The 17,386-nt window shown below is 47.7% G+C and overlaps 2 protein-coding genes across 2 annotated transcripts in view; both read left to right on the top strand.

Moving 5' to 3' along the window:
* Positions 1-17,386, top strand: part of LOC118207890 (plexin A3) — a 591,709-nt gene that overhangs the window by 498,892 nt on the left and 75,431 nt on the right. The gene's annotated exons all lie outside the window — the stretch shown is intronic.
* Positions 1-17,386, top strand: part of plxna3 (plexin A3) — a 104,096-nt gene that overhangs the window by 76,424 nt on the left and 10,286 nt on the right. Inside the window, exons 5-8 of the mRNA XM_035382069.1 lie at positions 2,742-2,842; positions 14,650-14,773; positions 15,323-15,479; positions 16,341-16,440. Coding sequence (XP_035237960.1) covers positions 2,742-2,842; positions 14,650-14,773; positions 15,323-15,479; positions 16,341-16,440 — 482 coding nt within the window. The remainder of the gene's footprint in view (positions 1-2,741; positions 2,843-14,649; positions 14,774-15,322; positions 15,480-16,340; positions 16,441-17,386) is intronic.

Genomic DNA, 17,386 nt, shown 5'->3' with positions numbered 1-17,386 from the left:
TACAGGCCTTGGTGTTGCAAGCAAGGTCACGTGACTCAGCCTCAGCCTCGACCTATCGGTGTCTGGCGCCGGCTGTATCTGGTGACGCCGCTGGCGTGACATTCCGGGATCGATAAATTGTTGCGTTTTTTTTTTTTTATCCTTCGCCCGAGTATGCGAGAAGCCGTCTTTCTTTCGTCCTTTCATCCCCCGTTCTCAGCGCCTTTCTCAGACTGTTTCAGGGAAGTAGCGGCAGAGCCGTGTCGTTTACGTTCTGGAACGCGCGAGCCGAGCGGCCCGTTTCCAGCGCGCTGTCGAATATCTGCGCTGATTTGTGCGCGGAAAACCCCGATCTTTTAACACGCGTGGACATTCTGCGTATTGTGTTTCCGAAGGGCTTAAGCTGCTCATTACGGCCAACTGTTTGGCGCTTGGGGGGGGGGGGGGGTACTGACGGCTGACGGGGGGGGGGGGGGGGGGGACTAACGGCTGTGAGCTGTTGGATGTCTGAGACCGAGACCAGAACGGTTTTAGTGCATCTGTGAAACTTTCCCGCTTAGTGACCAAACTTTCTCTCTGATTTTTTTTTTTTTTTTTTTTTAAGCCAGAAATAACGGGGACACAAGGCTGAGATTATGCAGAAGTGGGCTGTCTGCAGTCTGTGGATCATGAGTTTTTGTATTTTTTTTAATCATTAAAATAGCCCAGTGTTGCTTTTTTTGCTTTACTTGTTAATTTTCATCTTCACCAAGGTACAGTTTATCATTTGTACATGAGGAAGGAAAATTCTGGAAATAATTTTGGCTCGATGTACCAAGCAATTACGAATCTTTAAGGTCCCTGTAAACCAGTGAAAGGCCCATTTGGCGTAGTCTAATTTTGGGTTTGTGATTTTCTCTAAACTAAGCACTTTCTCTGGGTTTTGTTTCCTAATACTGCACTTTAAAAAAAAAATAAATAAATAAAATACAAATTACTTCTGAAATTCTGATTAGATATAGATTTTTAATGCGAGGTAATTATTTATCGTGAAATAGCCTCAGTTTGACCAAAACTTTTCTGGCGTGTGAGTTTGTCAGCTTTGCGTGTTTCACAACCCGACGCGTTTAATCCCACCATTGATGAAGTGTCTTTGTTCGCTTGTTTACTTTTTTAATGTTTACTTTTTTTTTTTTTTACATCAGTGTTTTTCATTCATTTCTCGCGTAGCAATTGCATTCGTTTCTCTGCATCGTCAAAACCCTTTTGGGCGGGGAGGGGGGAGGGTGGGGGGGCGGGCGGGGGAGTATGTGTTTCCTGAATAGCGGAGTACGGGCCATTTCGTCGTGTCGTTTTAATAAGCCCGTCGGAGCTGCAGGGGCCCGGTCCACACGGCCTTGGGCGGGGCCGTGCGCCTCCGGCCTCGAACCCCTCCACGGGGCACTTCTTTCATGTTTTCACAATGCGCAGTAAAAAAGCAAAAAAAAACCGGCCCAAGGTGAATCAGGCCCTTGTGTGTGTGTTTTTTTTCGAGGGGGGCCCTTCTGTGATCGAGAGGAATCCTCGATTGCGCTCTGCCACGCTCGGAGCCCCGGACGCGGCCTGAGGTCATTGCGCGTCCGCTGTTTTTTTTTTTTTTTTAACCGACCAGGAAGGTTTTGAAGTGGACCGATCCGATTGGCCCCTTTTCTTCTGCGTCTCTCTTTCTCTCCGAAGGTCGCGCGCTCTTTTTTTATTATACATCTCCGCGAAATGAAACGAACCACGCGCTCTGCCATTTTGCTTTTTTTTATTATTTTCTTTCTTTTTCTGTTTTTTTTTCCCTCTATCGTTCGCAGAACTGCCTCCTTTCATATCGAGGCTCGCCGCGGCGGCGAAGGCAAAGTTTTCTCTGATTATTTACGACGCTTATTCTCGACATTTTGGAGAAAAACCTCTTATGCGAGAAAATCCTTTTTTTTCTTCTTCCTTTTTTTTTTTCTTTTCCAAGGCAGGGCTCACAAAAAAAAGCAAAAAAAAAAAAAGCACAGCATTCTTCCCCTAGAAAGGATTTGTGGGGTATGAATATGGTTTGAAGCGGCTGCTGTTTTTCCACAGAAGCTCAGTGTCAGGCGCTGAATGGGCGCAGTGATACGCAGGCACGGTGGCTGAGGCTCTGTGCTCGTATTGCTCTGCGCCGATGTTGCATCAGGAGGGCTCTGCGCTGCATACTAATGCCTGTGCGGTGCCACTGATACCCGACGCGCTGTGTGTGTGTGTGTGTGCGTGTGTTCTTCCAGTGTATTAACTCTGTGTGTGTGTGCGTGTGTTCTTCCAGTGTATTAACTCTGTGTGTGTGTGTGCGCGTGTGTGTGTGTGTGTGTGTGTGCGTGTGTTCTTCCAGTGTATTAACTCTGTGTGTGTGTGTGTGCGCGCGTGTGTGTGTGTGTGTGTGTGTGTGCGTGTGTTCTTCCAGTGTATTAACTCTGTGTGTGTGCGTGTGTGTGTGTGAGTGTGTGTGTGCTTCCAGTGCATTAACTCTGTGTGTGTGTGTGTGTGTGTGTGTCTGTGTGTGTGTGCTTCCTGTGCATTAACTCTATGTATATGTGTCTGTGTGTGTGCTTCCAGTGCATTAACCGTGTGTGTGTGTGTGTGTGTGTGAGTGTGTGTGTGAGTATGTGCTTCCTGTGCATTAACTCTGTGTATATGTGTGTGTGAGTATGTGCTTCCTGTGCATTAACTCTGTGTATATGTGTGTGTCTGTGTGCTTTCTGTGCATTAACTCTTATCTTTGTTTTTTGCAGGTGAGCAGAGAGCCAGTGGAGAGCTGTGGGCAGTACCACACCTGCGGGACGTGCCTGGGATCCGGGGACCCCCACTGCGGCTGGTGTGTCCTGCACAACAAGTGAGTGACACACGCCGCTTACATCACGCGGCGGTTCACCCGCCAACGCGCGTCCGCGGAAAACGGGGGGTCCTGTGGATGTATCAGACAGAGGTTTGTGTCCTGTGGACTCATCAGACAGAGGTTTGCGTCCCGTTGACTTTTCAAACATTTCCGTTTGACAGATAAGGAACGGCGTCTCGGTGCTGACCGGCGCCCCCCCGCCCCCCCCCCCCCCCCCCCCCCCCCCTGCCCTGTCTGGGCCGTTTTTTAATGACATGGTGATGAAAGTCCGGCCCCCAGTAACCGCATATTTACGAGGAGTAAGACGTGAACCCGCAAACCATGAATCTGCTTTGGCACAGATAGACTCGAGATGACATTTATTTGATATAAGCGAATCGAGCGGAACAGGCGAGATAAAAGAATTCCACCCCCCCCCCCCCCCCCACCCCACCCCACCCCCCTTAAGTTTTATAAGCAATATGTGACCTTTTTTCTCACCACACCCCTGAGACATTTGGATTTCAGCCAACCAATCAGAGAGCTTGCCCCCCCCCCCCCGGGGTCACGCGTTTCGCCCGGTCGGCTCGGGCGATTGGCAGGTGACAGCTGCCCCAGATGTGCACTTCCTGTGGGCCCTCGGGTGGCAGCTGGCGGGGCGAAAGAATTCAGGAAACAGCTGGATTTTCATGACCCCCATTTCTGCACTAAACCACCCCCCCCCCCCCAACCGCCGTCGCCACCGCCGCCCCCCTCTCCATCCGCCGACCCGGCCCCCCCCCACCCCCCCCCCCCCCCCCCCCCCCACGATCGCTTGTCATCAGGCCCCACTTTGTCCGGCGCACACTTGATGAATTCGCTGAGAGCTCGGTATGAAAGTGCCCTGTGTTCTGTCAGAGGGGGGAAAAATAGAGACCTCTGAAGAAGCGCTGCCTGTAGCTGGAGAACACTCTCTCTGATTCACACAGTGCAGCGTTTATGGTATTAGTGCTGGAGGAGGTATCAACTCATTCCTGCTGGCAACCCAGACCACAGGGAAATTTTCTGAGGGGGGGGGGGAGGGGGGGGTACAGGGGGGTCGGCGGCTTGGGGGAATAGTTTAAAAAGTGCATTTCAAGCAGGATAGCCTGTTTAAGAACAGAAAGGAGCGGAGAGACTCCAATGTGGAAGTCATTTTGGAGGAAATGGGGAAGTTTTTGAGGGGGGAAAGAACACGGAGAGATGTGGAAATCTGTTGGGTCGTGTTCATTTTTCCTTCTGTGGTTTCAGCCTTTCAGCAGTGATGTTGCGCAGTATAGAATGAGTGCATGCGCGCGTGTGTGTGTCTGCGTGTGTGTGTCTGTGTGTGTGAGTGTGTGTGTCTGTGTGTGTGTGTGTGTGTGTGTGTGCACGTGTGTGTGTGTGTGTGTGTGTCTGCGTGTGTGTGTTTGCGTGTGTGTGTGTGTGTGTGTGCGTGTGTGTGTGTGCATGCGTGCGTGCGTGCGTGCGGGAGTGTGTTTGTGTGCGTGTGCGTGTGTTTGTGTGTGTGTGTGTGTGCGTGCGTGTATGCGTGTGTGTGTGTGTGTGTCTGTCTGTGTCTGTGTGTGTGTGCGTGTGTGTGTGTATATATGTATGAGCTTGTGGATGAAGATTTAAGCTCTTTGGCCTGAGAGCAAATTGCTGTGTTAAACAATCGCCGCGGTAACATCGTTCCTGTCATCAAACTTTGTGGTGGAAGCATCACGAAATTTGGGTTTATTTTTTGACTTGTTGCTATTAAGGGCAAGAAGGATACGAGCCAAATCCAGGCAAAACCTGTCCGGGTCCACAGGAGCTCTGCATTTCAGGGTGAAAAGCCATTTTCCAACAGGCAAACGGACATGTTCTAAATGACCCGAAGCACCTGACGAAAACCACAAAGGAATAACTTACACACAAGAAGCTGGGTTTTCTGGAACAAGCCAGACTTAATGGCATTGCATTGCAATATCTGTGATATTGCCTGAACATTACTGTCCACCAAAGCTCTGCATCTCTAACTTGGCAGGGTTGAAGCGATTTTGCATGGAGGAGTGGGCAAAATGACAAAATTTAAATGTGCAAAGCTCATGTAGACATACCTGAGAAGACTCAGAGCAGGAATTACTGCCAAAGACCTTTCTACAAAGTCGATGAATGTTGAACAAAAATATTTTTGCAGCAGGAATGTATAGACTTTTGTTTTGTTGGTTACCGTGTATATATTTCAATGTGACACATGCACGCACACACACGCACACACACATATATATGTATATGTGTGTGCGTGCATGTTTGTTTTGTTTTTTTGAGGAAGTGCTTTTGACAGGAACCCAGAAGTAGACGACTATGTTGTTCAGGGGCTGGACCAAAGGAAGCATTGTTCTAGGCCCCAGCCTTCCAAGAGAGCATTGTAGAATTTCAGTGACACCAACTTTCCTCTTCTATCCCTTCATTTTCCCAATTCTTCCATACCTTAATCAAGATAAAGATCTTTAATTAAGATGCAAATCTTGGATTGATGGAATAATTAGAATAGACTTTGCAGCTCCGGCTCGAAAATTACATTTCTTTGCATATTAATGCTGTGTTCCCAGAATTTACATGACCTTGTGACAACCACTGCTCAGTGCAATTAATGTGAAATCAAGCAAAGTGATGAGAATAGATTCACTGACTGAATGGCCCTCGTTCACACATTTAACCTCTTCTTTTTTTTCTCCCCCCCTCGTGAATTATTATCTCGGAGCGAGACCGAATCTCGGCTCCCCCCTTCCCCCCCCCACCCCACCACCCCCTCTCTAGTAGAGCAGCCTCAAAATGTCTGCCATCTTGATCTTTCCCCCGCCCTGCGTGCGATTTTGACGCGACACCAGGCCTGTCGGGGGCCGTGAGCTCTGCGATGCTAAAGCGCTGGGACAAAAGGGGGGGGGGGGGACCGGTTGAGTAAAATCGAGAAGTGTGACAGCCCCCATCCGTCTCCGGGACGAGGCACTATCTGTTCCCCCTGTGTGTGTGTGGGGGGGGGGGGGGGGGGGCGGAGGCGGGGGGGGGTCTGTGAGAGATTGAGAAGGGGGGGCTTATTGTTCATCTTCACAGGCAGAAGGAGGCCCTAAGACGGCTTATTCTTGTGCTGCTGGTCTTCCCGCCGCCGAGTCTCTCTCTCTCTCTCTCTCTCTCTCTCTCTCTCTCTCTCTTTCTCTCTCTCTCTCTCTCGCTGTAGCGCAGGGCGACCGGCCTTTTTAAAAAGAATGTGTTCGATGAAACAGGCCCCAAACATTTAGGCTGTTCTCTGTATTTCTGGGATTTGCGCATTGAATGAACTAACAGTAGATACAATGCCTGACTGGAAAAATTCACAGATGATGGTAGTTTGAAATATATGTGTGTGTGTGTGTGTGTACATGTGCATGTCTGTGTGTGTGTGTGTAAATATGTGTATATATATATATATATACATATTTACACACACACACACACAGTTAAGTACAAAAGTACTAGGACAGTGACACATGTTGATTTGACTCTGTACTCCAGCACAGCTTTAAATTGAGGGTATTTACATCCACACTGGGTGATCTGTGTAGAAACAAAAGTGATCCTGCCGAATACCTCAAAACTCAGTCGATGGCACTTCAGCTTGCAGCCAGACAGTGACCGCAGCCACATTGCTAAAGCAGGCAAGGGCCAAAAAAGTAGAATGTTATTGCCTGGACAAGTCAGTCGCCCATCCTGAATCCAGCTGAACATGCGTTCAGCTAAAGACAAGACTGAAGGCATAAGACCCCAGAAACAAACAGGAACTGAAAGATGGCTGTGGTACAGGCCTGGCCGAGCATCACCAGGGAAGATACTCTGTGTCTGGTGATGTCTATGGATCGCAGACTTCTAAGCAGGTATCGATTGCAACAGATTTTTATTTTGAGACCCCTTAAAATGGTGGGACTATGTATAAAAAGGGCTGTAATTCCATATGTGGATCACCTGATATGGATGTGAATACCCTCAAATTAAACTTGGCAGTCTGCTCTTTAACCTCAGATTCATTCTTTTATTTCAAATCCAATGTGCTGGAGTACAAAACCAACGCTACAAAATTGTGTCATTGTCCCAATACGTTTGCGTTTAACCACACACGCACACACACACACACACACACTTGGGATAAAGTTTAAAGAGGCTAACAAAAAAAGAAAGTGATTTTAGCATGCTACATTCATCTGCTGGTCATGCTGGTCCAGTGCAGGCGAACACCAGGGCCCCCTTTCTCAAGTGCAGTTTCCATGGTAACGCGGGTCCTAAACTGAAGCTTGCCCCAGTCAGGATTTGATTGCTGAGATTTTTTTTATTGTGTCCTTACCGTAAACGTATAAAACCTATAAAAAGCATGCATGTTTCGGGGATTTTGAATTGTGGGGCGTGTTGGACACATGGTGCTACTGACGTCAAACCAAAATCAAGTAATCTAGGGGAGGGAGAATGTGCAGGGGGTCGATGTTGAGAAAAAAAGTGATCTTCCTTTAAAGGATGAATACTTCATTTATGTAGGTTTTTTTTATAAACCCAGCGAGGATCCTGTGTTTCGGTCGATGTTTTGTTTGCCCTCAACTGTGCCCGTTAGAGATGGAAATGAGCTCAAGGCATTAAGCGTGTTTAATTTGCAGTTGGTGGTGAAGAGGTTGTGGGTTTGAATCCAATGTGTGTGCCACTGCTAATGCATCCTTGAGTAATCCGTTTCATTTCAGTCATTCTCTTTTGCTTTGAAAAGGTTCATGGCGGTTGTGAGTGGATATAATTGACAGTGGGGAACATGGGAAGGGGAGGGTAATTGTATTGTGGTCATTAAGTCACACATCGTGACAGTGGCGAAGATCTAAGCTTGTTTGGTTTCGAATTAAAACAGATTTAAAAAGTGATAATAATCAGGATTGGGCCTTGTAAATAAGAGTTGATTGTTCTTCATTTGTACATAGCATTGTTTTACCTTGTTTTGGTCGATCAAAATTTTACGTGTGACTCAGCTGTACAGTTACTCTGTTCGGTTATTAATTCTGTCATTGCTGCAGTTTAGCTTGTTGCATCTTGTATTCCAAAACACAAACCTAGACTAAACATTGGGCCTATTAGAAAATGTGCATGTCTTCATGTCACATATTACAGAATAATTTATACCGCAACATGTATTAATCTGGGGCGGAAGTGTAGTATAATGGCTAAGGAACTGGGCTTGTAACCTAAAGGTTGCAGGTTCGATTCCCAGGTAGGACTCTGCTGTTGTACCCTTGAGCCACTGTAGGTAATCTACAATTGCTTCAGTACTGTATATATCCAGCTGTGTAAATAGAAGCATGAGAAAATGTTGTGTAATTCGCCCTGGCTAAATGTTCTAGTGTTCTTTTGCATTGTAGAGTGTGTGGTGTATATGCTGTGAGCGGTGTCCGTTTTTTCAGCTAACAGCCATTGCTGTCAGGGTTAAATGTGAAGTTAGGTTCCAAACCTACTTTACGATCCCTGTACATTTAAAGGCTTATCCCGTTTTGTTGCCAGTGTAAAAGCAGGAGCGTAATTCTTGCAATGTGCTTTAGCTTTTTCTGTACTCGTTATCCAGCCGTTTGTGTTATATCATTTGTTTTAAGGTTGTTTCTTCCCCGACTCTAAAGTCTGTCACTTGCTGCATGCGTATAAAAACAGGTTCGTTTTAATTACACATGTAAAGCCTCCTCAGGTTGTTAATTCTTAATTTGCCACTGTGTTGAAAGAGCCTGTTCCCCTCCCTGGGGATGGCAAGTCTGGAGGTTGCTAAGTGAGACACCCCCCCTTCCACACGCACACACGCACACACACACTCTATCACGCACACACACACACACACACACACACACATGCACACGCATACAGGCACACTCGCACACACATACAGGCAGGCGCACACACACTCTATCACACACACACACACACACACATGCACACAATTACAGGCACACACACACAGGCGCACACACACTCTATCACACACACACACACACACATGCACACACTTACAGGCACACACGGTCACACACACACACACACATGCACACGCATACAGGCACACACACACACACACACACACACTCTCTATCACGCACACACACACACACACATACAGGCACACACACACACAGGCGCACACACGGTCACACGCACACACACCTAAAGGCTCACACACACACACACACACACACACCTACACACACCTACACCCTTTTCAGGGCTTTGGTTTGACCTTCCTCCTTTTCTCCTGCTTGTTTTGGGCTTTTTTTTTTTCTTTTTTTTTTTTTTTAGGTCTGCCGTTCCCCAAAGGCTCTTTAGCCTCTAGCCCGTCGCGTTAGCCTAGCCAGAGTACAGGGGGGGAGGAGGGGTGTGCACCCTGGGAAGTGGCCCGTGTCCATGGCAACGACAGGAAACTGGAAGATAGATTTGTAGAGCGATTCTAACCGGAGCCCCCCCCGCTCTGCGGTTTCTCCGTTACTGTATCTGTCGGGGGGGCGCTGGAGAGACCACGTCTCCGCAGACCCCGGCGCTAGCCTCGTCGAAATCCGCCGGGCCGCGGGGGAGTTAATCAGCCTCTCACAAATACGCGCTAACGGCCCCCACCGAGCCCGTCAGTCATAAACACGCTTCTCTCCGCCTCGCCTCTACACCTGGCGGCTGAACCCCGGCGCGTCGGCGCGGTGCTATTTCCCAGAGCGTTGTTCTGTTTGTAAGATCCTGCTTTTTCGCCGGTGGCTGCGTTGGCCTTCGGGGGTTGGGGAGTCTCTGTGTCGCGCTTGAATTAGTTCAACGTTGAGTCGAGGCGGTTCTGGTCTTTAAAATCGGGCGGAAACCGAACGGTGGGATACGTAGCTTTCCCGCTGTATCGCTACCTTCTCGGCCCTTTTATTTAATAGTCTGAAACGTCGTCATTAGTGTCGGAAGCGTGCGTCACGTACTAAATTGAATTAACAGTAAAAGTCGTGAACGATGAGCGAATCCGCGTTCAATAATTCCGCTTATAGGTAGCGATCTTCGCGGCTATTCTGATGATAATTTGGGGGTAAAAAAATGGAACGTTTCTAATCTGTGGGTAAAGCACGTCTCCCGCCTCTCGGAGATCCTGAAGCTTTTATGTTGTGGTTAAAAATGGAAGCCGCTTTAGACAAAGGAGAGCCCGCCAGCTGGTCTGCGAGAAGCGCGCACCTGTACGGACGCTCGAGCTCAGATCGCCATCCAGAAATATCGGCAGCTTCATTTAAAATGCATATCGTTTTTTTAGGTCGTTGTGCTTTGAAAGACTTAGAGGACAGAAAATGAGTGTTGGGGGAGGAAGGCGGGGGGGGGGGGGGGGGGGGGAGGCAGTCCTGGCGATATTATTCTTATTCAGAGTTTTTGCTCGTTTCCACTTGTCTTTCGCACTAATCAAAGTCAGATACACAATTAGCCGGGGTCGTGTGTGGCAGCTCTCTCTCTCTCTCTCTCTCTCTCTCTCTCTCTCTCTCATATCGGCGTCTGTGCTCAATTTATCCCGTCTCACGGCCTCAACGCGTCTCATTCGCCACTCGTTCCGGCCCCGAGGCAAAGTCGCGGCGCTCGTCAGACAGTGCTGCGGCGCGAAGGTCCGGACTGAAGCTGGCAGCACCCACGCCGTGTCGCGTTATGAGATCATACCGAGACAGATCTGTCGGCGGTGCGTTTAAAAAATAAAATAAAATGAAAAAATTCTTCTTCCGTTTATCGCCGTAATCGGGAATGACAGTTGGAGACAAAAAAACCTTGGAGTGATGTCAACGTCTTCGGTGAAAGCAGTCTTCTGTGAAGGCCGGTCTGTGAAAGCCGGTCTGTGAATGCCTGTCTGTGAGTGAGAAACAGAGCGGCAAACATCGATGCGATTCTGACAAAAAAAACGGTGCGACTAAAGTGTGAACATGCGGCGGAAACCTTTTTTTGGTTTTGGGAAGGACGGAGTGTAGCACAGTGGGTAAGGAACTGGGCTTGTAACCGAAAGGTCGCAGGTTCGATTCCCGGGTAAGGACACTGCCGTTGTACCCTTGAGCAAGGTACTTAACCGAAATTGCTTCAGTATATATCCAGCTGTATAAATGGATACCATGTAAAATGCTATGTAAAAGTTGTGTAAGTCGCTCTGGATAAGAGCGTCTGCTAAATGCCTGTAATGTAATGTAATGGAAGGAGATCTCTTGTCTGTGGGTTTCCATGGTAAAAGGCACAGAGTCACAAGCTGGACCAAAATGGAGGATGGACGCATCCATCAGTCTGGGCTGGGCCCTGTCTGTGAAGGTTAATATTGGGCCCCCCAATCTCAGCTTTTTACAACAACAAAAAATAAATAAATAATAAAATGAAATAAAAAATGCCCCCATTATGTGCAGCACCTCAGTGCTCCCTGTTCCCCTGCAGCCTTTTATGGCCCCATTCTGACCCTTATCATATCTCACACACAAGGCTCCTCCCGCTAACTGAAGATGTGCCGAGTCCATCTTGTCCTCGTAGCGGTGACGGGGTAAATGGGTGTGATGAAGGGCGTGTGTGTTCCTCAGGCAGTGGTGGTGGTGGTGATGGGGGGTGATGGGGGTGGGGGGGGGGTGTCTGTCAGCCTGCAGCTGGTGGGATGGTGAGGGGCGGTGGGACCATCCCCCCCCCCCCCCCTCCCCGGGGAAGGGAAACTTACCATAAATCACATTTCTACCCCCCCCCCCCCCCCCCCCCCCCTCGCAGGAAGAGAAAAGGGGAGTCTAATTGGGTGGAATTTCATTTCAGGAACATTGAGGAGGGGAAAATGGTAAAGCAACAAAACTGCTATAAATCTGCGCGCGGAATGAGGAAATTCAGAGATTAGTGTCGTCTGTTGCGTATTTATATTTGCGCTGTGAGAGTTCTTAAATTCAATTTGTGTGTGTGTGTGTGTATACAGAGTGCACATACTGAATACGCGCGCACACACACACACTCACATCCATGCACAGTGTGTGTGTATGTATATGTACAGAGTGTATGTGGGCATATGTGTGTGTGTGTGTGTGTGTTCAGAGTGTGTGTGTGTGTGTGTGTGTGTGTGTACTGTGTGTGTGTGTGTGTGTGTGTGTGTATGTACAGAGTGTGTGTGTATGTGGGTATGTGTGTGTGTGTACAGAGTGTGTGTGTACAGAGTGTGTGTGTGCATATTGTGTGTGTGTGTGTGTGTAGACTGGGGAAAGTGTTGCTCATTATACTCAGATGACCGTTTGCCGAGCCAGCTCCAGAGGTGGGCGTGTGCGGACCATGAGATTCACGTCTCGCTTCGATCCGTTTTAATTCCGCGTGCGCGGGGGGGTCGAGGGTCACATGCTAATTTACCCCGCTTGCTTCTGGAGGGACCCTCTGAGCCCCTGCGCTGGCTGTTCGGCAGGCTGGAAGAGACCAGAAGGGCAGCCTGCCCGCATCGCCGAGTGATCTGGCATTGCCCTCAGCAAACGCACAGTCCTTTCAGTAAATAACTCTTTACTTACTGCTGCTCGCTGGCTCCGGATCAGAGCCGCGGTGTGTGTGCGCTAGCATCTCCGGTGCGCGGCTAGCGTACACGTGGTGTGAGCGCGGTCGTGTTGTCAGGCGCGATGCTGCTGAGACTAATTGCGAGACGTTCAGAGGGGAGCGAGAGCGTCGGTGCATTGGTCATAATCGTGTGTGTGTTTATACCGTCTGTCTTCGTGACCCCCTATTATCTGTGCTGTAAAGTCGATGCATATGCATGCCTCTGCGTATCTTGGAGCGTGTTCTCTTGTGATGTGGGCGCCTGTGATCCTGCCTGTATTAAAAAAAAAAAATTAATAAATAATAAATAATCAGGACTGGCTGCCTGTATATTAGAGTTCGTTTCATACGACATTTTGTTGTTTTGAGCAAAGTACTGGAGCAGTAGCCGTAGTAGTAAGTTTCTTGCTTTCCTGAAGACAAATATCATGTAACGCGATGAATAAATGAGGTGCTTAGTCTTCATTTCTCGCTGCCCTTTTACAGTCAGACCTCAACGGTTGGCTTTTTGCTCTTCTCCTATTTATTAGCCCATTTTGTGGTAACGGTGTTTTTTCGTGAAGAGAACCCCTTGATGATGTAGAATGGGGATGGAGTCTCTTCATTCATGGTTTACCCCATGAAGAGTAGGGAAGTTTTGGAATGTTTTTTTTTTTTTTTTCCTTACTTTCGCTTCCTCAAAATTCTAAGTCGGTGTTCCAGAACTCAAGTTGCTTTCAGTCACCCGCAATGATTGTGACATCATCATTAGAATGTTCAGAACATTCTAAACACGTATTTGTGATGTCACACCTTAAAGCGTTCATCAGTACAGGCTGCTGTTCTTTGACCAGTGGCACTGGTGTTCAGGACACTGGTGTTCAGGACGCGGTGTTCCCACGGTCGTCGTAAAAAAAACGCATAGCGCCGCGCCCCTCGGCCGGCCGTGGCAAAGGAAGCGCGCGTTAAATGGGTATGTGTTTGTTTGTTAGGTCAATGCGAAATCCCCTTCCTCCTCCAGTACAGCTGTCTCGCACGAACATGTGGAACTTTTAGCTCCACTTAACACGTCTGACAATTGTGCCAGTGTTATAAATGTTTTAATATCCAGCTGCTGTTCAGAACAGTCACTCGGGGGGAAAAAAGTGGTGGGGGGGCGGGGGCGGGAGAGGGGGGGGGCGGGGGGTCACCAGCAAATTATAAAAATGTGAGATTCCAGGAATAAAATTACCTTTACGCATCATTAAGCACATGTTTTTTTTAGTGTCAGGAGGTTTCTAAAATGGTCCGCTGGATATTGTTTTAACAAATGAAAATACAGTAGCAGTCACACGGCTGTATTTCATTCCAAGGAAAACACGCGGAGGCAGCTTGGAAATGAGCGCAGAAACGAAGTCCCATTTCGCCACCTCAGAAGTGGAAAATCTTCCAGTGGCTGGATTTTCAAACCTAAGTTGGAATCTTCTGAGCAGGTTTTATACACGTTTGTTGTGGAACTCAATATTTTTTATGTGCCATTTTAACTGATAGATATTATGTATCCTTCTAAGACCCAGCAGTTTATTTTTGGCCCTCTGTAAGGGACGTGAGTCTCCGATCTTAATCTCAAGAATCATATATTTCACCGTGCTGAAACCTACACTACAAGTGTCCTTCTGTATGTATATATGTATATATATATATGTGAAAGTGTTTTTACTACAACATGTTTTTTTGTCATCCAAGACACTTTTATTATATGAAAAAAATTTTAATTAAATAAAAAAAATGGTTTCTGCCGGATCTCAGGAGGGTTAATAACGAAGCCGACAGTCTAAATTTCGTTACGGCTGTTTTTTTTTCTTTTTTTCTCTCCGTCGGTCGGAAGTCCCGCGATACGGCTCCCTGCCTCCGTTGGCGTTCCCGCGCGGCGCGCTCGAGTCGAACCGTCCCGTCGCTTTTCAATTAATCCGGTTCTCGTGCCAGCGCTCCTCCTCAAATTGATTTGTTTGCGGGATAAGTGATGTTATGCATCTCCGCGGGATTATGGACTCGGTCCAAACGCGAGCGCTCAAGTCACAGCCAAGACTGTTGTGCAGATGCTGCTGCTGCTGGAAACCTACATCTGTGATAAAAATAGTCGTGAAGCACCTCAGCATTAATGGCGGCCAAAAATTATATACATCGTGCTATATATATATATATATCTCTTTTTTTTTTCCTTTTTCACAGTTTTTGTATATTTACCCGAGCGCTGCTAACGGTTATTAACGGTGCAGTGATGCGTTCTGCTGACCTTTAACCCCTTCGCTGTGCCGTTCCAGGTGTTCCCGGCAGGACGCGTGCGAAAAGTGGGCGGAGCCTCAGCGATTCAACGTCGAGCTGGACCAGTGCGTGGACATAAGCGTCACGCCGAACAACATGTCCGTCACGTCCTCCTCCATCCAGGTACCCCTTGGTGAAAGCATTCCTTCTCTAAGATGGCAGAAATGCCTGGACTGAGCCGAGATAACACTGAACCGGCTTTGTGTAAGACCCCCATTTATTTAGCTGTCCCTGCCCAGGTAACTTACTGGAGCCTGTTAGCCCTTTAAGATGCGAGATCGCTAATATGTGATTAGAGCGTTCATAACCGAACGTTCTAATGCTGATGTAACAATCACTAATGGGAATTGAAAGCAGTGGAGTTCTAAAACAATGATTTAGAATTTGGAAGAAAAAAAAAAACATTCCAAAACATTCGTGCTCTTCAAAGGGTTAAACCATGAATGAGGAGATTACAACGTTCCAAAAAACATTTTTTTTTTTTTTTAACAAAAAGTGTTAAGAAAAACATTCCCAAACTGAATTTCAGATTTAGAATTTTTTTTGAGTCTTTTGTCTTGAAATGCATGATTATTGACTTTAAATTCACAGACAGCGGCGTAAGGAATTGCATAAGGTCTGCTTGGTCTTGACGTTCTTGTCGTCGTCGTCTTGTCCTGTCCTCTCGTCCAGCTGAGCGTGAAGGTGCGCAACGTGCCCAACCTCTCCGCTGGGGTCACCTGCGTGTTCGAGGACCTGTCCGAGAGCCAGGGGGAGGTGCTGTCCAAGGGCCAGATCTTCTGCATGTCCCCCTCCCTGCGGGACGTCCCAGCACTGACTCAGGGATATGGTAAGGAGGGCAGGGGACCCCAAAATGACTCTCATTGTAAACCTTTCAGTCTGGAGTGCTCTTTGAAGTGAGCGTTTGACTAGTGCGAGTGTTCAGATTTTTCTTGGAATTGAAGCAAATTTCTGTTTATAAAGTCCGACATGGTGTAGCTATAAACTTTATTGTATGTTCTGGCTGTATAAAAGCCATGCAGTCCAGTCCATTTCCAATGGTTTATATATATATATTTTTTTTAAAATATATATATATATATATATACATATATATATATATATAGTATGTTTGCTTATTTTTTTCTTTCCCCATTCAGCTGTTGCCAAATGGTTATTTTGTAGGAAGTAAGGATGTCTGGTAAAATGGAATGTGCCCTGTCCTGTCGCGGTTTCCCACCCCACTGTGAGACAGAGCGTTATGGACGTTTCATGGTCATTTCTTAACATCCCCTTTTTTGTACGTGGGCTGTGTTTTCAAACTCCAGATGACTGTGCATCCACGCTTTTAACCTAGAAAAGGTACAAACCTGGCTATTACTAGCGGTGGGTACAATCATCTTTGCGGAATCGCAATAATGGAGGGTCCAAATGGAGCCATTTTGGTGATTATCGTTATGCGGACGTGTCCCGGGCAATTAGATTACAATAATTGCGTGCAGCGGGCTTCGAAACTAACCAGCAAACAAAAGCAGGACACTTATCAGTGTTTTAAGGTACAACTGCCGCACTTTGAGGCCTGAAAATGTGGAAAAGCAGTGGAAGCCATCAGAAATAGAATTTCGGACAGGGGGGCAACAGGTCCGCCGTGGCATAGCGCCGTCCAGGAATAATTGCAGTCGCTTTTTTTTTTTTCTTTCTTTCTTTCCAGGCGACAAGCGCGTGGTCAGGCTGTCCCTGAAGTCCAAGGAGACGGGCCGGATATTCATCTCCACGGATTTCATCTTCTACAACTGCAGCGTCCTCCAGTCGTGAGTGTTTGTTTCTTTCTTTTTCTTTTTTCTTCTCCCGAGGATGGTGAGAGGCGAGAGGCGAGGGGAAGAAAAAAAGGCCCTCTTGTTTTCAAGTGAAAACGTTGTCTTTTTGGAGGAGGCCCTCTAGCAGGGCGGGAGAGAGCACTCTGCGACGGCTCCCTGTATGTCACGCACCGTGCAGAACGGCGGTTACCGCAAACAGCGGGGACGTGAAGGAACACTAGAGGAGACAGGAAGTGCTGATTGCTATCGCGCAACGCGCACCGCCCGGTGCCACTGGGATTCCTGCAGTGCCTTAACAATGGAGCCGCAGGCTGGCCACACACTGCCGAAGATAACTTCTGCACTTAAGATAGTAATGATAACAACTGGTGTTTGTGTGACGCCTTTCTCAACGCCCAAGGTCATTTCGCACAGCAAATAATGATGCACATACATATACGTACACAAACAAAGAAGAAATAAAGGAAAAAGGTGAATAAGGGTGCACACGTACAAGTGTCCGAATATTATTCGCATTGCAGTATTACCATATCATGTTATACTGACAGCTGATGTGGCTGAGAGGGATCATGCAAATGACAAATACAAGGGAACCCATGCACTGATCCCTGAGGAACACCTGAGGAGATCAGGGGCTACGTGGAGTTTGATATTGACAGCGGTCACGTGGTTGATCTCAGTTGGTGAGGTAGGACCTGAGCCAAGCTAAAACTGTGCCTGAGATCCCAGAGCTGGATTCAGAAAGTTACGGCTGACGGTGTTAAAAGAGCGCCGAGGAACAGGAAGTTAACGTCAGCTGATCCCGCAGGCGGTGCCGGGCGCCGCGCGGTCGGTGGAGTTGATCCAATAGATGTCGGCTAGGCCTGCTGTTAGCGACCAACACGATCAGAACCTCATGAAGTGATAAAACCCAGCCCCCAAGGAGCCTGTCAGGGCCTAA

The sequence above is a fragment of the Anguilla anguilla genome, chromosome 11 (genome assembly GCF_013347855.1).
Source record: "Anguilla anguilla isolate fAngAng1 chromosome 11, fAngAng1.pri, whole genome shotgun sequence".
Taxonomy (NCBI): Eukaryota; Metazoa; Chordata; class Actinopteri; order Anguilliformes; family Anguillidae; genus Anguilla; species Anguilla anguilla.
This window is presented reverse-complemented; position numbering and strand designations above follow the sequence as displayed.